The sequence below is a fragment of the Lithobates pipiens genome, unplaced genomic scaffold (genome assembly GCF_037356315.1).
Source record: "Lithobates pipiens isolate NorthernLeopardFrog02 unplaced genomic scaffold, aLitPip1_a1.2 Scaffold_13, whole genome shotgun sequence".
In the NCBI taxonomy this organism is placed as follows: Eukaryota; Metazoa; Chordata; class Amphibia; order Anura; family Ranidae; genus Lithobates; species Lithobates pipiens.
The window spans coordinates 164,197,655-164,224,182 of NW_027507718.1; the positions used below are offsets into that span (position 1 = coordinate 164,197,655).

At 42.8% G+C, this 26,528-nt stretch overlaps 1 protein-coding gene across 18 annotated transcripts in view; it reads right to left on the reverse strand.

Annotated features, from left to right (window-relative positions):
• ADGRL3 (adhesion G protein-coupled receptor L3) overlaps positions 1-26,528 on the reverse strand; it is a 1,264,347-nt gene that overhangs the window by 680,069 nt on the left and 557,750 nt on the right. For all 18 annotated transcript variants that reach the window (XM_077475785.1, XM_077475784.1, XM_077475783.1 and 15 more), the window contains exons 6-7: positions 24,680-24,742; positions 3,340-3,648 (exon numbers count right to left, since the gene is read on the reverse strand). In XM_077475785.1, coding sequence (XP_077331911.1) covers positions 3,340-3,648; positions 24,680-24,742 — 372 coding nt within the window. The remainder of the gene's footprint in view (positions 1-3,339; positions 3,649-24,679; positions 24,743-26,528) is intronic.

Here is a 26,528-nt window from a genome sequence, read left to right on the forward strand (position 1 = left end):
CTTGCCAACCTCAGAGAAACACTGCGAGAACATCTATCACAGCAATACGATAGACACCTACAATGTTTACAACTCAATCATTATGCCAATGCCAATAAGGCAGGCAAATATTTGGCTAATAGACTAAAAGCCTCACGTATGAAAACCAGAATTCCATTTCTCTATAATTCTGCGACGCAGCATAAAATATTCAATCCCCTAGACATTGCAAACCAATTTGCTGACTACTATAGCAATTTATATAATCTTAAAGAGGACCCTGCTACATTACAACCCTCCACTGACAAAATTCAATCCTTTCTACACAAATTAAAGCTACCATCCCTCTCTAGTCAACAACTAGATGACCTCAACACGGTAATTTCACTCAAAGAAACTGAACAAACTATCTCTAGCCTTCCCAATGGCAAATCACCAGGGCCGGACGGATTCGCAAATGAATATCTCAAATCATTCCAATCCATTCTTGCCCCACATTTACAACAGGTGTTTCACAAAACAGCTGCTACTGCATCATTCCACAAGAGATGTTGAGGGCCCACATTGTCACACTGCCTAAACCAGGGAAAGATCCTACAACCCCGGCACATTTTAGACCAATATCATTATTGAATTCCGATATAAAAGTATATGCCAAATTACTGGCTAAAAGGTTGACTAATATAATTCCCACACTCATTCAACGCGACCAGATGGGATTCGTGAGGGGGAGACAGACTTTTGATGCTACGAGGAGAATCATAAATGTGATACACTCTGCAGGGGTGAGTCGAACGCCTTCTCTGTTGTTATCAATTGACGCAGAGAAGGCGTTCGATAGGGTGCACTGGGAGTATATGAAATCCGTCTTGATAAAGTTTGGTTTTACAGGCCACATTTTTACAGCCATATTGGCACTCTACTCCTGTCCCTCAACTCAGGTGCAATCAGCTGTTTTTTTGTCCAAAGTCTTTAATATCACAAACGGTACCAGGCAGGGATGCCCATTATCACCCACCATCTTTAACCTTATAATAGAACCATTGGCTGAAACTATTCGCTCACATCCCCTTATCACTGGGTTCCAATTTGGTGCTAGTAAACACTCTATAACTCTGTTCGCGGATGATGTTATTTTACTTTTGACTAACCCACAACAATCTTTGCCACAGGCTCACTAGGTTCTTATGGAATTTGGAGAGGCTTCTTATTATAAAGTGAACTTTAGTAAATCCCTAATACTAGACCTAGGGTTGCCCCTCATGATCAAGAACAGGTTGAAAACCCAGCTGCCTTACACCTGGAGCGAGATGGGTATAGAATACCTAGGCATCACACTGACTAGTACACTAGCCAATTTAGTCAAGACCAACATGTCTCAACAACTCCCTAAAATAGAAAAGCAATTAAGAGATATGTCCCAGAAGGAAATCTCTTGGATGGGGAAGATTACAGCATACAAAATGCTGATATTGCCACAAATTCTATATCTCTTCCGCTCCCTTCCGGTCCATATTCCCGCATCTTACATTAACCAGCTATCAAGTATGTGTTGGAAATTCATATGGAAAGGACAAAGGGCCAGATGTTCACGTAACAACCTAATAGCACATAAAAAAGTAGGAGGAGCAGGTTTAGTGGACCTGCATGATTACTTGACTGCAGTTAGACTAGACTCTCTTAAACATTGGATAGGTTCTCAGGAACCCCCAATATGGGTGGACATAGAAGAATCGATATCACCTACTGTTGATCTAAAATTATTGCTATTGAGCGACAGGTGGTCGCCATGGAATTTGGTTCCCCTATCTCCACCCATGCAGGCATCTCTGTTATCTTGGAGAGCTTTCCTTAATCTGAAGCATAAAGAGACCCAGAAAATACCCTATCAGATCCCTGTAACAATACTTGAGACAAAAATACCACTGTTATCGGTTAAATCCCTCATGAAATATGGTATAGCGTCCTTGTCGGATATTTATAACGGAAACAAACTCAGAAGCGTAAATCAATTATTAACACGCTATAATCTACCACATACAGAACTGTTCACTTGCTTACGCATTACTAATTTCCTCAAAACACTTCCCTATCCGGAAACCTATGTCCCACAACTACTGTGGCACTTTTACACCGGCCATACCAAGCAAACTAGGGGTATCTCGTTTTGTTATACCCAATTACAAGACAAACGTACTTTTAAAAGAACGAGGGCAATGAATAACTGGGAGGTAGACTTACAGACTACCTTCTCTGATACTTAATGGAAGACAGCCTTCAAGACTATCCACTCATCAACACATTGTATTAAGCACTGGGAGATGACTCTAAAAACTGTAAATAGGTGGCAATATACACCTTTTAGATTGTCCAAATACTTTTTGGGGTCATCTTCACAATGCTGGAGAGACTGTGGCATGGTAGGCATTCTGCTACACATGTTCTGGAACTGCCCAAACATCAGAAGTCTCTGGAACCATGTATTCAAATTAATCTCCTCCCTTACGGAGAAATGTTGTACCTCCTCCCCAGCATTGGCGTTATTACACATTGGTATAGAAGATTTCCTGCCAAATATAGACAAATGGTTAGCCACATTCTATTGGAAACCAGAGCTCTAATTTTACGCCATTGGAAAATCAACACATTGATAAACCTCTCCGATGTGACCAGGGCTGTGCATAGGAATTACAGCTTTGAGCGTCTTATTGCACTTAATGCTATGCAGGGCCAGAAATTTGATAAACAATGGGTTACTTGGGTTAAGAATAATTCTCACTGATATCAAATTCTATGGATACTTCACCTTACCTATCTCTGTTCTTTATACAAACAATGACACACTTTTGACATTATTGTAAACCATCATATTGTGTATGATGAGTACTACATGATTAGACTGATTTCTGTTTTCTTTTGTTTTATAATTTTTTCTTATTTTTCTTATTTTTCTTCTCTTTACTAATTTATGCCTGTACTTTTACTGCTAAAAGTATTCTTGAATATTGTTATTTGAAAACTTTTCAATAAATACTACTGAAAAAAAAAATGGCCTTTTGAGTGAGGAGGACAAAAAAGGAATGGAGCCTCAGGCTCAGCCTGAAAATTTATGGGAGTGGGGTCCTATGGGGTAGGAGCGAGGGTCGGGCTACCCAAATGTATGCTGCCATAGCGTCTGTCAGGAAAAAAACTTCTGACAATAAAAACTTCAAAGAAATGCATTCATTACTGACTATCACATTTCTGTTTTATAAAATGATAACAAACACAGTTTAACAATGGTAAGAATATGTGTTTTCAACATTATTTGTTCAAAACCATTTTACTGTTATATCCAACGGTTACCTCTATGAAACTTACCTACAGTTCCTAAAGGACATGGCTGCTTTGCGGTTTGCCCTTGTCGAGTCTTAAACCACATGATTTCACGAGCTTCTATAGCATCACAGCTCTCAGGACCAACAGCTGGTATTTGTGATGAAACAGGTATGGAACGTGTAGTGACCTCAATGGGAATTTCAATCATAGGATACAATGTTGATATGTTCTTGCGACTCAATACAGTTGTTTTTACTGTGCTAGAAGTAGTAGTCCATTGTGTTGTTGTGGTAGTCATAGTAGTAGTAGCAGTTGTGCTGGCTCCATTATACTGCCTTGATGGAGGAAGTTCTTAAAAGAAATAAAATACTTTTTTTAACACACACACCCATTCATGATACCCTAGTTCAAATTGAGCTAAACATCCTGCAAACAATACTCCTGAGTGTAAGGACAGTCAGAGGCAATCTCAGTTGCAACAAGCAATTGAAACTTGAAGCATCAACAAATGTAAAAAGCTCCAGTCAAACATTACATAAAACCGTTTTTTTATTTAATGTTTTTAGTAATCCTTTAGAAATAAATACATTATTTTTTAACTGACAGTACAACTAATATATATATCGAAATCTGTCTTGATATCAGTCCTCTGTCAACTCTCGCATAGCAGCACTCAAACTGGGAGAAGGAGGGACAATACTAGCTGCTTATCAGCCTCTTCCACATGCAAATAAACTGACAGAAGAAAATAAAATGAGCCATTGACCTAGGCTTATATTGTTGCTCCTCACAGTCTGATAAGCATGCTGGCGGCAGGCATGGTAGGTGACAGTACTGTATACCTTAAAGCAGAAATACTGAAAAAATATCTATATATATATATATATACACACACACACACACACACACACACACACACATATATATATATATATATATATATATATATATCCGGAAAAAAAATAAGAATAATTTAGAATAAAAATTATTTCTGCTACTAGCCTTAAAGTCATGACAAAGGCTATCTTTTAAATTAAAATAAAAAATAGGTCATACTTACCAGCTCTGTGCAACAATATTGAACAAAGCAGTTCCCTCACCTCCTCTTTTTAGTCTAGTTCCCCAAGGGTGCTGTTGGCAGCTCCTTCTTCCTACTGGTACCTACTGGTAGATAGCTACAGTGCCTTGAAAAAGTATTCATACCCCTTGAAATTTTTCACATTTTGCCATGTTACAAGCAAAAAACATAAACATATTTTTGGGGATTTTATGTGTTAGAAAGTGGCACATAATTGTGCAGTTAAAAGGAAAATGATAAATGGTTTTCAATTTTTTTTACAAATAAATATCTGAAAAGTGTGGCATGCATTTGTATTCAGCCCTCTGAGGTAAATACTTTGTAGAACCACCTTTCGCTGCAATTACAGCTACAAGTCTTTTTGGATATGTCTCTATCAGCTTTGTACATCTAGAGAGTGACATTTTTGGCCATTTTACATTTCAATATAGCTCAAGCTCTGTCAGATTGAATGTAGAGCGTCTGTGAACAGCAATTTTCAAGTCTTTCCACAGATTCTCAACTGGATTTAGATCTGGACTTTGACTGGGCTACTCTAACACATTAATATGCTTTGATCTAAACCATTCCATTGTAGCTCTGGCTGTATATTTAGGGTCATTGTCCTGCTGGAAGGGGAACCTCCACCCCAGTCTCAAGTCTTTTGCAGACTCTAATGCCGCGTACACATGATCAGTCATTCCGACATCGAAATTCTGGGATTTATTTCCGACAGATGTTGGCTCAAGCTTGTCTTGCATACACATGGTCGCACAAATGTTGTCAGACATTCCGATCGCCAAGAACGCGCTGACCTACAACACATATGGCGGCACTATAAAGAGGAAGTTCAATAGCCAGTGCGCCACCCTTTGGGCTCCTTCTGCTAATCTTGTGTTAGTAGAAGTTTGGTGAGAGACAATTCGCGCTTTTCAGCATAGTGCTTTTCAGATCGTTACTACTCTTCATTTTGTGCTTGTGAGTTCGTATCTGGTTTTCAGTGCATGTAGTCAGTTCGTATGTGTTTTTCAGTGCATATTTTTATATTACGTTTTTGATTTTCAGTGCGTTCTTGTCTGCTTGTTTCTGAATTTCAGCTCGCTCTTCTCAGGCCTTTCTGATTTTCAGTGCGTTCTGTTAGTTAGTTCTGAACAGCCAGACCGCTTTGAAGCCATGTTGCGGGTACGTACTCATCGTAGAGTTCATGCTGTGCAGGGGCTTGGTATTGGGGTTCTTACTTTGACCCAAGCCCAGTCCATGAACAGGGCGGGGAGGAGTTCATGGACCAAGAATTGGTTGCTCCAGTGTGACCAATTCTCACACATGCCTTTGTTGAGATCCATGAGAATAATCCTGATGATTTCAGGAATTATCTCCATATGACGGACCCCGTCTTTCACCATCTGTTTGCTTTGCTGTCCCCTTATATTAAGAAGCAGGACACCTGCATGCGGCAACCCATCACTCCTGAACAAAGGCTAGTTGCCACCTTGCGGTACTTGGTGATGGGGAGAAGTCTGCAGGACATCAAGTTCTCGACAGGAAATCTCCCCCCAGGTTCTGGGGATCATTATTTCAGAGACCTATTCTGTCATCATTCAGGTCCTGCAGAAGGACTAAAGGACTATATTAAAGTGGAGGGCCACCCCAAAAAAAAATGCATTAATAATCTTAAAAAAAAATATATATATATATATATATATATATAAATTCACTTACCTGAAACTGCTGTTGCTAGGCAGTCTTCCTACTCCCAGAAAACAATGGGGCCATTCACAAAGCGACACGCGACTCGCACATGTACAGTAGGAAATGGGCGGATGGACAGATCTGCCTCGGGATGGCCAACATCGCGGGATCGCTGGACAGGTAAGTGTCCTTATTAAAAGTCAGCCGCTACAGTGTTTGTAGCTTCTGACTTTAAAAAAAAAATGGATTGGCCGGAACGCCCCTTGAAGGTAAGTTTTCTCCTTTAACATCACATTATATGTATTTAATGTTTGCTAATGTATTGTATTTCTTTCATCATTCCCTAATTACCATGATTGTAATATGCTGAGAATGCCCCCTTTGTCCTCATGCATGCTGGGAATTTTTAAAAAGTTTTTTTTGTCCTTGATGCATATTTGCCTTCCCTAACCTCCCCAGCATGGTATCCTGGGCCCATACACACCTAGCCTAGTCATTTAACAATGTATTTTGTCAGCTCCATAGTAGTGCTTTACCCTAAACACCCTCTAAAATGTGTACAAATGTTATTTCTGTCCTTAAATTCAGAGTGCTTTTTTTGGGGGTCACAAAATCATTTGGAACCCTCACTCCCCCAACCGCTAAGTGAACCGATACCAATACTGTTGACTTTGCCAAACCAATACACACTATACCTACCTCTTTTGTGGTCATATTTATGGATGAATTCACCAAAACATGTAGTGAAAGGGCCAGCCTGAATACTTTCTAATGGTACTGTTTAAAGTTTTGTTCTCCTTTGTGCTTCAAGTTGGACAGTGTGTATTCATATTTTTGGATTAAGACACGTCTTACCTGTCCAGTGGGCTGCCAATAGTGTAAGTAAAGGAGGGGCTGGCCAAAGTAACACACATTACTTATGCATTCATGAAGTGGAGAGGGTTACCTGTCCAAGACATCCCCCCCACCTAAAATGTTTACAATAGGCCATCAGAGGGGTGAGGAATCTGATAAGTGGACCTTAGATTTTTTTCTTGAAGTACTCCTTTAAATAAATGTTATACTTATGTTGGCCAAGAATGTTTGTGTCTAATCTGCTTGCAATGTTATGTGCAAAAGTCCTATTTTTTTTTCTTGTTTCACTTCACAGTTTACTTTGCCCATCGGTGGGACTTTCCCAACCGAGGGGGGGGGGGGGCAATAGATGGTAAACATGTCCATATAGTCCAACCTCCCAACTCGGGGTCATACTATTACAACTATAAGGGGTTTAATAGTATTGTGATGTTGGCAGTGGTGTCGGCTACATATGATTTTCTCTATGTGGAAATGGGGAAGAATGGCCGGATGTGGGATGGTGGAGTCATCGCCCAGACCAAGTTCTATGGACGGCTCCAGAGTGGTGGCTTGGGATTGCCACCTCTGGAAGACACCATGGCTGGTCTTCGATTCGCCTTTTCGCTAATGAAGCGTTTGGGCTGGGTGATCACCTGATGCGGCCGTTCCTAATGAGGACCCTCGCCCTGGACCAGAGGGTTTTTAACTACCAGCTGGCCAGAGCCAGAAGAGTGGTGGAGAATGCTTTAGGGATAATGGCCAGCCAGTTCCGCCTATTCCTTATGCCAATCAACATGGCGGAATATAAACGTAACCATATAATCCTTGCAGGCTGCATTCTCCGCAACTTTTTAAGGAGAAATTCTATGAACTATGTGGCCTCAGGTGGGCCCGAGGCCGGATTTCAAAACCAAACCCTGATGGCGATTGAAGCTGGCAGTTCCTGGCTTGCCCCCCCAAAGCACCCACAAGGTCGGTCTAAAATATATGGAGTACTTTGCGGTTAGGGGGGCCATTGATATGCCAGAAAATGTTTAAGAAACCTTTTTTAACTAAATTTGTATTTTAAAATGAAATAATACTTCCTTTGATTTACTGCTTGTGTTTCTTTAAGCTGTCTCCTAGGTTATCCAATGGGCTTTTTTTTTTCCCATTTTCTTCAATAGTGCAAACGTAATTTCTTTGATACACGAGGTGACAATCTCTTCTTCAGCTATTATGTTGTGGTTCTGCTACACACACTCAGAACAAATGTAGCTGTGCTAAAAATTAGCATATAGTGTGGTGTAGTGATAATTAAACCACATCTATATATGGGGAAAATAAACAATATGCCCTAAAGTCCCTGGGATGAAGTGATTAAAATAAATTCTGTGTATAAATAAAAAACAAATGTGTAGCAAATGTGATACAAATTAAAACACAAAATTAAACATGAAAAAAAGAAAGCCCATTCCGTAGAGGACGAAAAGTGCAAATGAAAAACACCCGGTGTCACTTCTTCATACACTTCACTGTATTGTGCACCCACCATCAGTTAGAGTTTAGGCTTACCAGATGGCCAACACATAAGGCTTATCTCCCAATAGAGATGTTTGTGGAATCACGGGATATGACTCCCTGAACCAGGAATCCTGGATCCTACGTCCTCCTCGAGGCAATGATCTGCAATGGAAGGGTCCCCGGTTATTCGAGATACTCGCTCAAATGGGTGCATATATGCACAGAAAATGATCAGAGATCCAGGGCCATAAAAAGGGAAAAAAACCCGAAGGGACCGACATCGGTAAAATCCGAGAGTTTTATTTTATAGCAGGACAAGATATAGCAACAAGAACATATAAAAAGTGCTTAAAAAGCATAAAAATAGCAGCTGGCCAGCTCAAACAGTCAGCTCGCCCGTGCAGCACGGAGCGAGACAGCATGCGGTGACGTCAGCATGTCGCAAAACCTACGCGTTTCATCAAACAGAGGACGTCGTCCCGCAGGCCCCATCTAAGGTGTGCGACGTGCTGATGTCACCGCGTGCTGTCTCAATTCGTGCTGGGAGCTGACTATGCACTTGTAGTATGCACTTGTAGTGCAAAGTGTATTTACCTTTTCGTAAATAACCCCCACTGTGTGCATCTTCAAAATTTGGTTTTCAAAATTTTTGAGAAAAGTTAGAAAAATAGAAACAATTTGATAAATGTTGGTGTGTTTTTGATTCTGCCTAAAAAATCAATGATGTTTTTGTCTTCTGTAAATCCCGATTGCACTCCATGATCTCCACGGTGAGGATCTGTGCACTTGCGAAATGTGTTTCCTCTTCCACAACATCCACATCACCTAAAATAATAAAACACACCATGTATTATAAATATGCAGGCATACATCTATTACCTAAAGCTGTGCTCTTGGACACTCACCTGTTGTGGTCACTATTTCACCCACTTCATAAACCTCTCCTTCCTCCACATCCTCTGGTTGCTGTTTTGGGATTTCCCCTTCCTTATGAGGTGGGGGGTCCCTGGTGACCTCAGACGTCCCGAGTCTTTTCTCCACTATGTGAATAAAATAAAGGTATACTTAGCACACAGATATTTGAGGGCAGAAATAGAAATATGAAACATTGAAGTGTCATCCAATTGTCTGTTTTGGCAAAGTTCCAAGCTGAAGACATGATTTTTTTCCCTTTCCAAAGCTGGAATTAATTACCTTTTTTGGTAAAGTATCACACATGGAGACACCCCTAATATCCACTTTAGCACCAGTGTGGTACACCCTAAAAAGTTTGTTCTGGTGTCCCACACTAGTGCTCCTGCATGCAGATGTGTAAACAGCTGCTGAGTGTCCTTTCCTTACACTTAATAAAGTTTGCATTTCATTCTAGTTACAAATGCATCTAGACAACAATGTACTAAACTTCTTTTAATACAAATAGGCATGATCAAATGTTGTTGACTTGCATCTGCCAAAAACATCGTATTAGTGGGCGAACAAACAATGTTTACTATGGATGATTACTGTGCCCACAAACATGAAAGTTGCCATTTTAAACTGTACAACAGTAAAGAAAAGCACATGGAGCAGCACGAACGTAATAATAATAATAGAAACACACGACAAAATACTTACTTTTTTGCTGCACTCTCTTGATTTTTCTGTACTGATCCTGCTCGCTCAATTTGAGGTCTGACCAGCGTTTCCTTAGTTGATCCTTCGATCGCCGTACCCCAAAGTTCTTCGGCAGACTTCTCACAACTTTAGTCATGATCTTCGCCTTTCTCACATTTGGATTTGGGTAAGGTCCATGCTTCCCATCATAGTTGGCCCCCTTGAAGATGTCCACCATCGCTATATTTTATGGCTTAAATCTCCTCTGGGATCGGGACCTTTGTGGCTCTGGGCTTTTGCCATTGCTGCTGCTGACTTCATGCACTTGTTCTTTCTCCACACCATGTGTTCTCCCACTGCGCCGAAAGAGAAGGAGCGGGGAATATACTAGATAGAAGGTCAGGGGCTAGCACAGTTTCACGCATGTGCAGTGTATATAAAGCGTAACATGCATGTGTCGTACGTACGATCTGTGAGCAGAGGAAGGAGTAGCAGAAGTGCCGATCGTGATAACGAAGGTACAATTTTAACTTTTAACTGCTTATAGATTAAGGCCTATATTGGGACAATTTTATAAGAGTTTAGCCTGACATTAGGGTTTCTCTTGTGTTTTGTCTTGCAGAGAAAATGGATATATTAAATGATCAGGACTTTATACCCATATTCATTGATATGTACAGGGAGCTGCCCTGTCTGTGGCAGGCAAATCACCCCTTTTATAAAAATAAAAGAAAGGGACAGGCAGTGCTGGATCAATTATTGGAATTCATGAAGCCACAGGTCCCCACGGCAACCATCAACTATTTGAAGGCCACAATTGGTGGCATGAAGAGCACATATAATATGGAGCGCAAGAAGGTCCAGGATTCCCAGAGGTCAGGAGCTGCAGCAGATGACATTTATGTACCCAGGCTGTGGTACTATGACAGACTGCATTTTCTGCCAGACCAAAGGGAACCCAGGCCAGCACTCTCCCGTCTTCCTTCAATGCTTCTTAACACCCCAGCTAAGGCTTCCGACATCCAACCTGTGCCTTCCAGCCAGGAAGATGTGGATGAGCCCAGCTTGAGCCAGGTATAGCATTGTTCAACATATTTCTTGGCAAAAAAAATTATGAAGTTAACTAGGTGTTATCATTGATCACTAATTTCTGATTTAACAAAGTGTTTTACATATCAATAGACAGTAGTGGCCACAAATGATTGGGACAAGAATGAAAAATGCTGGGGTCAGAATCATAGTCTTTTCTATTTGTTAACATTCAATTTGCAACAGTCATTGGCTGAAAATTGTGCATAATTGATGAACCAAAAACTAAAACTATGTCCCTTTTTCATACACAGGAAAGCCTCAGCCAGGAGGAGGCTGTGGAAAGTGGCAGTCAGGAGGTGGCGGGGGTAAGTGGCATCCAGGAGGTGGTCGGGCCCAGTAGCCTGACCTAATCCCAGGTCCCTCCCCTCTGTGTTAAAAAAAAAGTCCCAGGAAGAGGAGTAACGTGGAGGAGGCAGCACATGGGCTATTTTGGAGGGCTACTGTGGCCCTCAGAACCCCCCCCCCAATATTCAAGAGGACTATGCCTGCATGGCAGCCGGCAAAAGGCAGGAAATTGAGGAGGACCAACACCTCTTCTGTGAGGATATTATGTTACAAGCCCTAAGTAAGGGGTTGAGGAGCGAACTCACAAGCCAAAGCCAGGTTTGTGAGTTCGGCCATCATCCTCCTCCTCCTCTTCCACCTCCTGCCACAACTCCAACACCAGAGCCACAGCCTGAAAGCAAGTATATAAGGAAGACAAGAGAGTGATGGCCTGGGTTCAGTCTTGCCTGCAAAAGATGCAGGCTGTTGTAAGACTACAGCTGGGGACATATATGTCATCTGATGCTATTCCTGATCTGTTGGAGTCCTGGACCAGATTGTGCTCACTATTATATGGACTCCTCATGCTACCAATTTTGGCTGTAAAGTAGCTGATGTGTGCCCTGGGGTACAAAGGCTTCACAATTTTGAACTGTTTATCCAGCATTGCCTTCCTCTTTATTTGGTTATGACCCATAATAAATGGCTATTTTTTGTTTACAAATACTTGGCTATGTGTTTTACTTCAAAAAGGACAGTTTGTTTGTAATTAGGCAGGTCAATTTCAAAAAGACAATGTCAAATTAACAAGGGACACCAACACCAAACCTCCTTGAGGTTAAAAAATACAAGTTAATGATGGTGTTGACACACAAAGCAACAAAAAATATTATGGAGATCAGTAGAAAAAAAAATCTAAAAGAAAACAGGAGATCTTGATAAAAAAAAAAAAGTAGATCACTATAAAAAAAAGAAAAAAGGAGATCTTCATAAAAAATAAAAAAATCACTATAAAAATAAATTCAAAACATTACTGGCGATCTGGCGAAAAAAATATTATTCATGACATTACAAGAAATAATAAAGAAATCAGTTTGTCAGAACTCTGTGAATATCAGCAGCAAAACAACTTCATAATTCTAGCATTATAAAGAAGAAGAGAATGAACTGCGGTAATAAAAAATGTGACGAATGTGCTATCTCCATTATGAACGCTAGTTTTACCAGACCGAGCACTTCCATCTCATATTTGATTTAGAGCATGTGTGGAATTTAGTGTGTCGGAATTGTTTACACATGCTCGGAATTTACATCAACGGATTTTGTTGTTGGAAAATTTGAGAACCAGCTCTCAAATTTTTGTTGTCAGAAATTCCGAAAAAAAATGTCTGATGGAGCCTACACACAGTCAGAATTTTTAACAACAAGCTCCCATCAAACATTTGTTGTTGGAATGTCCGATCGTGTGTACGTGGTATAACAGGTTTTATTCCAAGATCACCCTGTATTTGTCTCCATCCATATTCCTATTAAATCTGATCAGCTTCCCTGTCCATACTGAAGAAAAGCATCCTCACAACATGGTGCTGCCATCACCATGTTTCACGGCAGGGATGGTGTGTTCAGGGTGATGTGCATGGTGTGTTCAGGGTGATGTGCAGTGTTCATTTTCTTGCCACACATAGCATTTTGCTTTTAGGCTAAAACGTTCAATTTTGGTCTCATCTGACAAGAGCACTGTCTTCCACATGTTTGCTGTGTCCCCCACATGGCTTCTCACAAACTACAATCGGAAATTCTTTTTTTTTTTCAATAATAGCTTTCTTTCTGCCACTCTTCTATACAGGCCAGATTTGTGGAGGGCATTACTAATAGTTGTTCTGTGGACAGATTTTCCCACCTGAGCGGCAGCTCCTCCAGAGTTGCCATGGGCTAATGTATGCTCTCCTTACCTGGCCTGCCAGGTTAGGTGGACGGCCATGTAGGCTTGCAGTTGTGCCATACTCTTTCCATTTTCGGATGATGGATTGAACAGTGTTCCGTGAAATGTTCAAAGCTTGGGATATTTTTGTATAACCCAACCTGCTTTAAACTTTACAGCTGTCAGGTCACCTTGACACGAGGTGACAGGTGCACACCCTAGGGATCAGGAGTGCACTGCAAGGTTGTGGACCCTACGGCTGACTGCTGCAGACGGGGGACAGATCCCACTGGGGTTAGAGCGTAAGATTCCCTGGGGTGCGGAGTCTAAGAGCCAGCAGGTGTTCACCAGCGCCTCTAGTGGTGAGGATGGACTTGGCTGCAACTGGCTCCAGGTTGCGACCCCCAGGGTCCCCCAGCTCGCACCCACAGTAGGCAACAGGAGGATAGGGATGGTGAGGGATAAAGCCAGGGTCGGGCCCACAAGCAGACAAGAATAGTTGGGTACACGCCAAAAGGTCAGGATCACAGGCAAACAGGGATAGTCAAGACACGCCAAAGTCGGTAACGGAAAACAGAAGCAGAGCACACGGCAGGAAACAGGAAGCTAACACACAAAGGAATACACAATGGTTGATCAGCACTGATAGCCTGTAGTGCACAGGTTAATATAGGGCTCCCTTATAGGGCCTGGGGTGGAGCCATGCTTAGAGGAGAGGTTATAAAAACCACCAGGTGGAAGTGGCCGACCTCTTAGTCTGAAGACATGAGGGAAGGTAAGCAAACACAGGAAGATCACTGCGTAACCATGACAGTACCCTCCCTCTTACGAGGCCTCCCCCGCCTGGGTTCAGGCTTAAAGGGAAACTCCAGATGGAACCTCCTTAACAGACAGGGAGCAAAGACCTCAGATGCAGTGATCCAAGACCTCTCTTCAGGACCCAACCCTTTCCAAAGTACGAGATACTGAAGAATGCCTTTACGGAGCCGGGAATCCAAAACTTGACTAACCTCGTATTTTAGATTATCCTCAGAGACCGAAACAGAGGTAGGGAGAGGACGAGAGGACTTGAGGACTAAAGGCTTTTTAGGAATGGGTAAGGGCATGAGAAGATCAGGAGTCTGAGCAGGGTCCCCCACACCCTTAAAGATGAGCTGGGCATCTATAACAGGACCACTAGACTGGGCAGAGGTCAGTGGATCCCTGAGGTCAGGTTGGTTAGAAAGTGACATGTCACAAGAGTCAAGCTGGATAGCTGAAACACAAACAGAATGCAGAGAACCCTGAGAAAAAGATTGAAAACCCCACCTGGCCGAATGAGGCAGTCTATCCAAAGGATGGATTGAACCTCTTAAACGGGTTTGAATGGACATAGTAGCAGTAGGGTGAGGCCAGGTCACAGAAGGTCCCGAACAAGAAGCAGGAAGCTCATTGGGCATGGGCTAGACTGGCATAACTGGTGCAGAGGCCAGCTGAATAGTATTGTCAGGTGTAGCGACCATCTCAATCGCATCACAGGGCATAGCAACTGTGGAACTTGCAGACAAGTTAGCCTGGCTGTGCGTCCAAGAGAGATTAGGGACAGGCAAAGGTAAATGGCCATGCAAACTGGAGTGAATGATCGACTCAGGTTCATAGGTGGGCTCCTCATCCAGAGTACCACATGACCTAGAGAGTGCATCAGTCCAACTATTGCAGGACGAGTCTCAGAGATCGCTATATACAGCGGGAATAGCAGAAGATACTGGGATGGTGGTAACAGGAAGTTTCTCTCTTGGGGTACCCTTGACTAAGCAGGAAGAGGAACAGGAGGAACCCCAAGCCAGGATCTGACCAGCAGACCAGTCGACGTGTGGAGAATGGAGCCGTAACCAAGGAAGACCTAATATGATAGGAGATGAAGCCTTAGGTAAGACAAGGAAGGATATCCACTCCTGGTGGAGTGTCCCTACTGACATCTTAACAGGAAGAGTCTGGAAGCGGATAGGGGCCCCTGGGAGAACAGTGCCATCAATCACCAAGACCACCAATGGCGTTGTAAGGGGCATAAGGGTAAGTTTCATGGAGGATGCAGTTTCCCAATCCATGAAATTGGCAGCGGCTCTGGAATCCAGATATGCTGAGACCGAACGAGAGGAAGCACCGACATAAAGCAACACAGAAAGGAGAAGACGAGAAGGTGAAGGTGATAATTTAGGGTCTAATACTCCACCTTCCAGATGTATTAGCCCTGAGCGTTTTTCCGGACGAAGAGAACAAGTATCACGGAAATGACCTATGGCCCCACAATAGAGGCATAGGCCCAGAGTTCTGCGCCTAGCACGTTCTTCGGGAGATAACTTTGTCTGGCCCAACTGCATAGGTTCCTCAGCAGGCAGGGGTTGCTCCTCGGATTGAAGAGAAGGGACTGGGGGCTCAGACTGCCTAAAGAACGGGGAGTGCTGGCGTCTTTTTTCCAGGGCCCTCTCCTGAAGGCGAATATCGATCTGGTTACACAAGGTGATAACACTGTCCAGATCAGCAGGAAGGGATCTTCCTGCTAATTCATCCTTCACTCTATCAGAGAGGCCATGTAAAAAGGTTGCAACTAGGGCCTCATTATTCCAGCTCAATTCAGCTGTGAGGATACGGAACTGAAGAGCATACTGTCCCACAGATGCAGACTCTTGACGGAGATGTAAAAGGGCGCTAGCCGCTGAGGAGACACGACCCGGTTCCTCGACGATATTCCGAAAAAGTTTCAAGAAATCAGACAGGCTAGAACCCACTGGATCATTCAGTTCCCACAGAGGGGTGGCCGAAGCTAACGCCTCGCCGGACAGGAGGGATATGATATATGCGACTTTTGCCCGATCGGACAAGAAGTTTTGGGGCTGAAGTTCAAAATGAATTGTGCACTGGCTAAGGTACCCCCTGCAAGCCTTGGAGTCCCCAGAGAAACGGACCGGAGCTGGTAGTTGTAATGAATGTGTGGCTGCGACTGATGCGATAGGTGCAGCGGCAGATAGCGGTTGAGGTTGTTGAACCGGGGGTCATAATGAGGCCTGAACCTGTTCAACACAGGATGCCAAATCCTGAAGGAATCACATCACCTGGGTCTGATGCGATTCTTGGGTCTCAAGTCGCCAAACTAAGCTCTGCAATGGATCATCTGCAGGAAGCGGCACGTCAGCCGGGTCCATGGCTGATCAAACTGTCAGGTCATCTTGAGACGAGGTGACAGGTGCACACCGTAGGGATCAGGAGTGCACCGTAAGGTTGTGGACCCTACGGCTGACTGCTGCAGACGGGGGACAGATCCCACTGGGGTAAGAGCGTAAGATTCCCTGGGGTGCGGAGTCTAAGAGCCAGCAGGTGTTCACCAGCGCCTCTAGTGGTGAGGATGGACTTGGCTGCAACTGGCTCCAGGTCGCGACCCCCAGGGTCCCCCAGCTCACACCCACAGTAGGCAACAGGAGGATAGGGATGGTGAGGGACAAAGCCAGGGTCGGGCCCACAAGCAGACAAGAATAGTTGGGTACACGCCAAAAGGTCAGGATCACAGGCAAACAGGGATAGTCAAGACACGCCAAAGTCGGTAACGGAAAAGAAGCAGAGCACACAGCAGGAAACAGGAAACTAACACACAAAGGAATACACAATGGTTGATCAGCACTGATGGCCTGCAGTGCACAGGTTAATATAGGGCTCCCTGATAAGGCCTGGGGTGGAGCCACGCTTAGAGGAGAGGTTATAAAAACCACCAGGTGGAAGTGGCTGACCTCTTAAGCCGCGTACACACGGGCGGACTGTATGGCCTACTTAGTCCGTCATACAATCCGACGGACAGTCCGTCATACTTTCGAATGAATGGACTTGACCACACACACCACTTTTTGAGCGGACTAATACGGCGTACTAAGTCCGCCATACTATCCGCCCTACTTTTGAAATGAACGTACTCGCCCACACACGCGGAGGAAAGTCCGCTCATTTCGAGCGCGTCTCCAGGTAGGCGGGGCCCGCGAAGGAGACGTCGCTGACCCCGCCGCCTGGTATGGACTTAAAGGGGAACCCCAACGGCGAAAAAAATCGGCGTGGGGGTCCCCCCCAAAGTCCACAACAGACCCTTGTCCAAGCACGCTATCCGGCCGGCCAGGAAAGGGGGGCGAGCGAGCGCCCCCCCTCCTAAATCGTACCAGGCCGCGTGCCCTCAACATGGGGGGGTGCCTTGGGGAAGGGGGGGCCGTGCGGCCCCCCCACCCCAAAGCACCTTGTCCCCATGTTGATGAGGACAAGGGCCTCTTCCCGACAACCCTGGCCGTTGGTTGTCGGGGTCTGCGGGCGGGGGGCTTATCGGAATCCGGGAGCCCCCTTTAATAAGGGGGCCCCCGGATACCGGCCCCCCACCCTATGTGAATGAGTATGGGGTACAATGTACCCCTACCCATTCACCTGTAAAATAAAAGTACAAAAAAAAAACACAACACACGAGATAAAATACTTTATTGCACAGCCCCGGGGGTCTTCCGTCTTCGGGGGTCTTCTCGCCGGACTCCTCCGCTATCTTCTTGTAGCTCTTTTGCTAGCGGAGGAGTCCGGCTTTCTTCCTCGCCGCCGGCCTCTTCTCCCGACTTCAGGGGTCTTGTCCCCCTCTTCGGTTCTTCTGCCGGGCCACCGCGCCTTCTTATAGCTCTTTTACAGGCGGTGGCCCGGTCTTCTGTCGCCGCCGCCGCCTTCCGTTCTTCTTCTTCTTCTCCAGGAGATGTTGCCTCGACGATCTCTCCGGCCGGAATGCCAGGGACGCACTGCGCGGCCACTTATATAGGGACAAGGGGCGGTGTCACATGGCTTTATGTCACATGGGTTGGTCACATGGGTTGATGTCACATGGGGACTATGACGTCGTAAGGGGGCGGGGTCACCATGTGACACCAACCCATGTGACATAAAGCCATGTGACACCGCCCCTTGTCCCTATATAAGTGGCCGCGCAGTGCGTCCCTGGCATTCCGGCCGGAGAGATCGTCGAGGCAACATCTCCTGGAAAAGAAGAAGAAGAAGAAGAACGGAAGGCGGTGGCGGTGGCGACAGAAGACCGGGCCACCGCCTGTAAAAGAGCTATAAGAAGGCGCGGTGGCACGGCAGAAGAACCGAAGAGGGGGACAAGACCCCCGAAGTCGGGAGAAGAGGCCGGCGGCGAGGAAGAAAGCCGGACTCCTCCGCTAGCAAAAGAGCTATTAAAGGGGGCTCCCGGATTCCGATAAGTCCCCCGCCCGCAGACCCCGACAACCAACAGCCAGGGTTGTCGGGAAGAGGCCCTTGTCCTCATCAACATGGGGACAAGGTGCTTTGGGGTGGGGGGGCCACGCTCGCTCGCCCCCCTTTCCTGGCCGGCCGGGTAGCGTGCTCGGACAAGGGTCTGTTGTGGACTTGGGGGGGACCCCCACGCCGATTTTTTTCGGCGTTGGGGTTCCCCTTTAAGTCCATACCAGGCGGCGGGGCCAGCGACGTCTCCTTCGTGGGCCCCGCCTACCTGGATACCCACTCGAAATGAGCGGACTTTTCTCCGGGCGGGAAAAGTCCGCTCATTTCAAAAGTACGGCGGACTGGCATACACACGGGCGGATTGTCCGCCGAAATGCGAGTACGACGGACAGTATTTAGAAAAATCCGAAATACTTAGTACGCCGGACTGCACGCTGAAAAAGTCCGCTGAAGCCCACACACGAGCGGACTGTCCGCTGAAATGTGTTTCGGCGGACTAAGTAGGCCATACAGTCTGCCCGTGTGTACGCGGCATTAGTTTGAAGACATGAGGGAAGGTAAGCAAACACAGGAAGATCACTGCATAACCATGACAACAGCTTTATCCCTGACCTGTTTTGTGTTTCTTGGCCATCATGATGCTGTTGGTACTCTAAGGTTTTCTAACAAACTTCTGAGGGCTTCAACAAACAGCTGTATTTATACTGAGATTAAATTACACACAGGTGAACTCTATTTACTAATTAGGTGACTTCTGAAAGCGATTGGATCCACTAAATTTTAGTTAGGGGTATCAGAATAAAGGGGCTGAATACAAATACACGCCACACTTTTCAGATATTTATTTGTGAACATTTTTTAACACCATTTATCATTTTCCTTCCACTTCACAATTATGTGCCACTTTGTGTTGGTCTATCACATAAAATCCCAATAAAACGCATTTACGTTTTTGGTTGTAACATGACAAAATGTGGATAATTTCAATACTTTTTGAGGGCATTGTATTTGACTATGTTAATATCGCATGGTATGATTGCAGCTTTCCCCATTAATATTCTTTTGATGCAGCACAGTTTACATTCTTCTGAAAATTAGGAATTCATCACTAGTTTTTAGGATGCCGATAGCTGCCTACTCCCTAACAACCCGCCTAAGCAGTCAAATCTCTAGTTGTGATAGTTGGCTATCTGGCCATCTCTTTCATCATTTTCCTGGATTATCTGCATGCTTTGCAATGTCTCCTGTGCTCATTCTTTTAGTTTACTTTTGATTTCAAAGTAATATATGTATATCCCATGGAACCTTTCTGCCTGAAAGCAAGTGTTGTTCTATGTGGTGCATTTCCTGTATTAACTGTGCCTCCTGAAATTACTCCTCTTCAGTGCCATTAAAGTTGCAGTTCAGAGTGCAGTTTGTTTAAATGGGAGACACAGCAGTGCAAATTTACAAGACATAGTGAACGTGAGTTCCTGCATTCAAGGAAGTAAATGTGTGGGATAATTCAAAAATTACATTGCCAAAATAATTCAGATTATTGGGGTGGGCTGGAAATAACTGACATTCAATGTGGAAATGATTTTATGATTTAACATTTTGACAATAAAAGTGGCGAATGCCAGTAGACAGTGCTGCCAACCGTCAGTAATTTTACGGGTAGCTAGTAAAAAACAGGAAATTATCTCCTGCCAGTAAATGCCAGGAAAAGTAAAAGGTTGCCAGTAAAAAATATGGGAGCAAGGTAGGCTGGGACAAGGACCGTCAGTGCTGTTTAGACTGGAGTGGACTGGAGGAACCACTTGGCTTGGAGAGAGACTGTGACTGTGTCTCAGGAGGGGACGTGTTGTCTCAGTGAGGTGTCATCACCATCTGGGCTGCTGCACACTGCTGTCAGTGTCACTGTGAGCGTCAATTTTATGTGTGGCTGTGCCAGTAAATTTCAATCTGGTAGGTTGGCAACATTGCCAGTAGAGCTGGCTAGGAGGAAGACTGAAAAGGTGTCCTAGCGATTCCAGGCCACAAAAAAACCCATCACATTTAAAAATGAATAAAATGCTGGACTGTCCAACTTCGCTGACTGAGATTCTCTGTAATCCCTGAAGAAAACAACGTGCAAATAAAACATTGAGCTCATTAAAAGGGCTGAAACTCTGACTTACCACTGCCTTGTTCACTCAGTTACCTTGAGGGTGGAAAATAGAGACAAGCCCTGTTCAGACTTTGACCCTCCCAGTGGGTGGTGCAGTGCCCAAAGCAATAATACAAGCCAGCCCCACGTCTTGCTTCCAAAAAAGGAAAGTGATTTGCTTCTCTCAAAGAGAAAATGTCGCCTAATGACACTAGGGAAAAACTAAACTGTGAGTTGGAGGGGTTGTATTGGGGCTGTCCTTACAGCTTTGCCAATGATGTACAAATAACCACTACAATACAGGGCACTTTCACCGCCTTCCTTCCCAGCCCAATTTTCAGCTTTCATCGCTCTAGCGCTTTCAATGACAATTGCGCGGTCATGCTACACTATACCCAAATGAAATTGTTATCATTTTGTTCACACAAATAGAGCTTTATTTTGGTGTTATTTATTCACGACTCCGTTTTTTATTTTTTGCGATATAAGTGCAAAAAAAGCGGAAATTTGGAAAAAAAACAATATTTTCTTTTTTCTATTTGAAAAGAAATCCAATAAAATCTAATTTTGTCATAAATTTAAACCAAAATGTATTCTGCTACATGTTTTTGGTAAAAAAAATTCCGTTAAGTGTATAATAATTGGTTTGTGTGATCAGGGACATATGTACGCAAATGATCATGTACATATGTGTGCAGGTGATCACGTACATATGTGTGCAGATAATCATTGGGACATGTGATTTTAGTGGGACATATGTGGGGGACATGTTTTTATTATTAGGGACATGTGTTTTTATTATTTGGGGACATGTATGTTTTGGGGACATGTGTGTTTTGGGGACATATGTGGGGACTGTGTTTGTACTGTGTGGTGTGTTGTGTGTTGACACTAGACTGATGATCAGTGAGTAAAAAGCTGTAAAAAACAGCTCATACTCACTGATCATCAGCCGGCTGCAGCGTTCTGCTCTCCTCTCCTCAGCGATGACTTCCATGTGAGGAGAGGAGAGCTGATTGCCTAGCAACCGGCTGTTTGTTTACATCACATGACGGCCGTGATTGGACACAGCCGTCATGTGATCAGGAGGGCCAATCACAGAGCCCTCCTGCCGATCTGAGATGTGCCGTGTCCGGGTGACACGAGCACATCGGGATCGCGCCCCTGCGCGGGCACGCGCGCGCACGATCCCGCTACTTCTGAAAGACGTTCCTGAACGTCCTATCAGGAGTAGACGGCTCCCACCCGGCCGTATATATGCATTGGCCGGGTGGGAAGTGGTTAAAAAAAAGGCATTTTTTTGTAGGTCAATGGTTAAAAACACGGCATTACTAGTTTATACTAACAGTCTACTCATAAGAATAAAAAATGTAATCTCAAACTGACTGTTTCTCCACCTAAGAGAGATCATTTATTTGAGAGGTCTTGCATGCATAAATCTCCCCAAATAAAAATTATAAACTGTATATATAGCTGGAATTTTTCAATTCAGCACATCTAGCCATCCATTTTTAAGCCCCAGTTCACACAAAAATTATATTTTAGGTACAACGGGAGTTTGGTTGGCTGACACAGCCCCAAGCTTCTCATACTGTACTGTATAGCTTTGACACTAAAACTACAAAATCTGCCTCTCATGATTCCTGATTCTCTTCCTCTCCACCAGGGATTTGGGGTGTTCCCATTCACATGTGTGTATTAAAGCACCTTCTGTTGCATTCTCCAGACATCCTATAAATAGAGTTCTCAACAGAGAATGGGAGGTTTAACTCTTCACCATCTACCAAAAGCTGAATTAAAGTTTTGGGTGTACTAACCCTACAAATTGCATATGCATATCCTCTACCCCTACCCAACAATTCAATATCAGAAGTCATGCATATTTTTAAATATACACTTTTTTAGGAAAATTGTTGCTCCTCACGGAACAACCATTCATTCATCAGATTGTTAATGGGAAAAAATTGCCCAGACAAAGCGTGTTCCCAAGTCTGGGGAGCACTGCTTCATGTCCTCGGAGTAGCTTTTCTGGATTATCATCGAGAAAAAGTGAAATGATAAAGTCTATTAATAGCATTAACACAACAGTTTTTTATTTATTTCGAGTACCGCAGTACAATGGATATGTTATTTTTCTACTTCCTGTAACAGGCCAACCTATCCAAGCAAAAGTCATAGTTACAGGGGTTGACATAAACCATATAACACTGGAAGAACTGCTCACATTATTTTGAATCCAGGTTGTTTAAAGAGGCCAAACTTTTATTTTAGAGTTGTCATGCGAGCCAAGAGGTGAAATTCCAAATGGTGTCAGTTTGGTGCCACCTTTCTGAGATGGAAATTCCCATTTGAACTCACTTCCTATTGCTTCTCAAAAGATCTCCCTAGTAGGACATAGACCCTTACCTACTCTATCCAAAATGTTTCAAAACATGTCAGTTATACATACACTTTAAACCCTTTTCCAAAAGATAAAAACAACTTGTTTTTAACTATTTAGACAGTGTTAGCTGCATTTGTATTTAAATTGGTTTGTTGCTTACTTAAAATTTATTTAAAATTCCATGATGCAACTAAAGCCTCATACGCATCGGATTTTCCAACGGGAAATGTGTGATGACAGGCTGTTGGTGGAAAATCCAACCATTTGTATACTCTGTCAGAGAATTGTCGTCAAATTTTCCACAGACAAATGTCTGTTTTTTGAGCGTGTGTACACAAGTCTGTCAGACAAAAGTCCAAAGTACAAACACGCATGCTCGGAAACAAGGACGAGCCAGAAATGGTCGGTCTGTAAACTAGCACTCGTAATGGAGAATTAACATTCATGACGTGGCAAATTATGAAATGTCGAAATGCAGCACATATTCTCTTCTTCTTTAATGGGATAATAATGAAGCTGGTTTGCTGGTGATACTAATGGAGTTATTGCAAACAAGTTTTTAAAGGTTTTTTTTTTTTTTGTGATATCAAGAATAATATTATTATGCTTTTTTTATTTTATTTTGGGCAAGTTACCACAACACAGTTATCCCGTAGTTTTAAGATCAAAGCTACAACTATGTTGGTGTCCCTTGTCAATTTTACATTGTATTTTTTTAAATGTAACTGCCTACTCCCAAACTGTCATTTGAAGTAAGACATATAGCCAAGTATTATTCTCCACAATTTGTTTATTGTGCATTAAAAAAAGAAAACAAATAAAATTAGAAATTCTATCTGCCACTAGAACTTAACCAAAAAGTGCATTCTATGCATCCAAAAATCTAGAAAATATACTGAATCAAATCATTATTCAACCATTAAAATAATGTCAAAGCAATAACTCCAAGGCCAATAATAAATAACACATTATCTCCTCCGATTCCGCAAAACATGTCTGGTTGACAAACAGCCTTTCAGAAATGAACTGAAAAGCACGAAATGAAAAGCTTGAAATGACAAGCGTGAAATGAAAAGCGCAAATCGACACTCGCCAAACGTCTACTAACACAAAATTAGCAGAAGGAGCCCAAAGGGTGACCCTAAAGAGCTGAAAAACCACGTAGTACGTAATTGTTGGCCAACAATTGTGTGTCGTGTGTATGCAAGACAAGTTTGGGCCAACAATCCGATCATGTGTACGAGGCTTTAGGCGAGGCTTTAGAACAGAACAGTGTTGTCACCCTGTTAAAAAAAGGGAAAATGTAAAGGATCTATCTGCAGAATTAACAAGCAAGAAAACTAGTTTTGGGGGGAGGAGGGAAGGGGGAAGGGAGTTATCTAAAAAAAAAAAAAAAACTGTTGCTATAATGTTAGTGACAGACTGCATCACAGAGTATGCAATTTCGGATTTTATTCATAGTTGCACTTTAACTGATAAAAAGGAGGTAAATAAATGTTTATGCTTAGGGTTCACATACACTTTAATTACAAAATTTACATCATTGACCATTTTGACATGCATTTATTATACCAGGAAAAATATATTCCTGGGCCTGTACATAGACACCATTGACAGGAAAGTAAAATAAAAACATGAAAATTAACAAATAAGGATAGAAAAGCTCACCTCTAGATACAGGTCTTTCAATAGAATCAACATGATTTGAAGGAACATTATAGGAATCATGACCTAAAAAAAAAAAAAAAAAAGTAAGTAAAATGTTGCTTGTTTTGATATTACTGTATATGACTTGAGCTGCATATATAACTAAGCCCTTAAAAACAGCATAACAATGTTAAAAAGGAACGGAAAGGGGTAAATGGGACTGTTGCGGTGCTGATATTAGTAAGGAACATAGAATTTATTTAAAAGGGATATTTTATTGAATATGCTAAAAATGGCCCAAAAAAGGTCAATGAATACAAAATTAGAAAACAACAGATATTAATTTTCATACAGACAATGTATAACGTCCATCATTTAATTTGAATAACCAAATTCTTGGCGGTTCAGATGTTAAATTCCCAATTTAACATCTGAACCGCCAAGAATTTGGTTATTCAAATTAAATGATGGACGTTATACATTGTCTGTATGAAAATTAATATCTGTTGTTTTCTAATTTTGTATTCATTGACCTTTTTTGGGCCATTTTTAGCATATTCAATAAAATATCCCTTTTAAATAAATTCTATGTTCCTTACTAATATCAGCACCGCAACAGTCCCATTTACCCCTTTCCGTTCCTTTTTAATTGCTAAAACCGGGATGAGGTGCGCTGATTATTCCTTGCCTGATTTAGTCCTTTCCATCCTTCCCAGCATAACAATGTTGTGCTGCCAAATGAATAAATAATAAAATAAATATAGTCACAAATATGGGCAAAGATCAGCTCCAAACTGGTCAATCATAGTATGGTACCAACATCCCTAAAAAATATAGCGTAGTAAAAAATTGGAGATATTAGACTTTAATGGTTCAAATTATTAGAGAAACTACTCAAATCCACTATATAAAAGACATAAATATTTTACTGAAGAAAATTATAAAATGACCACAGTGTTATTCATTGTCATAGGTATATACACACAGCCTAACACAGACAAAGAAACACTGTAATCAGATACATATTTCACGTCCCATTTTTTTTCCACATGTTTCGCCGACGTGGCTTCTTCAGGATAACGGATGTAAATATTTAGTCAGCAAATACAGAGGGACACATTTCACTCAGCTTTAAGTGTATATGAAAAATGTAATATTAATATACAAAAATAACTGCAACTTCATAAAGTACAATAGTACAATCTTGCACACATGTGGCTATAAATCTCTCACAAATCAAGCAAGCACCCCATTACAAAAGACCCCCCAAGAAAATCCCCCTACCTCCAAAAAATGGGGCATGTGGGGAGTTTTATTATTCCAATGGGAAATCCTCCTGGATAGCCTGAGAGCCCCAGTCCATAGAGGGCCAGATCACCCGTAGAGAGGGATATCGTGAGACTGATTTCAAAAATACACAGAAATGCCTGCAAAAATATATTACATATTTATCAATTTATAGAGAGGGATAAGAGAGCAGCTCAAAACAGGCTCCAAAAAATTAACCACACCTACATCCCTCTGCTTATTGTATTGAAAACGCAAAAAACTGGGAGCTCAGGTGGACGGCACAAGAGGTAGGGGGATTTTCTTGGGGGGGGTCTTTTGCAATGGGGTGCTTGCTTGATTTGTGAGAGATTTATAGCCACATGTGTGCAAGATTGTACATTGTGAAGTTGCAGTTACTTTTCTATATCAATATAATTTTTTTCTCTGTCTTTTCATATATACCTAAAGCTGAGTGAAATGTGTCCCTCTGTATTTGCTGAATAAATATTTACATCTGTTTTCCTGAAGAAGCCACATCAGCGAAACGTGGAAAAAATTGGGATGCGAAATATGTATCTGATTAAAGCGTTTCTTTGTCTGT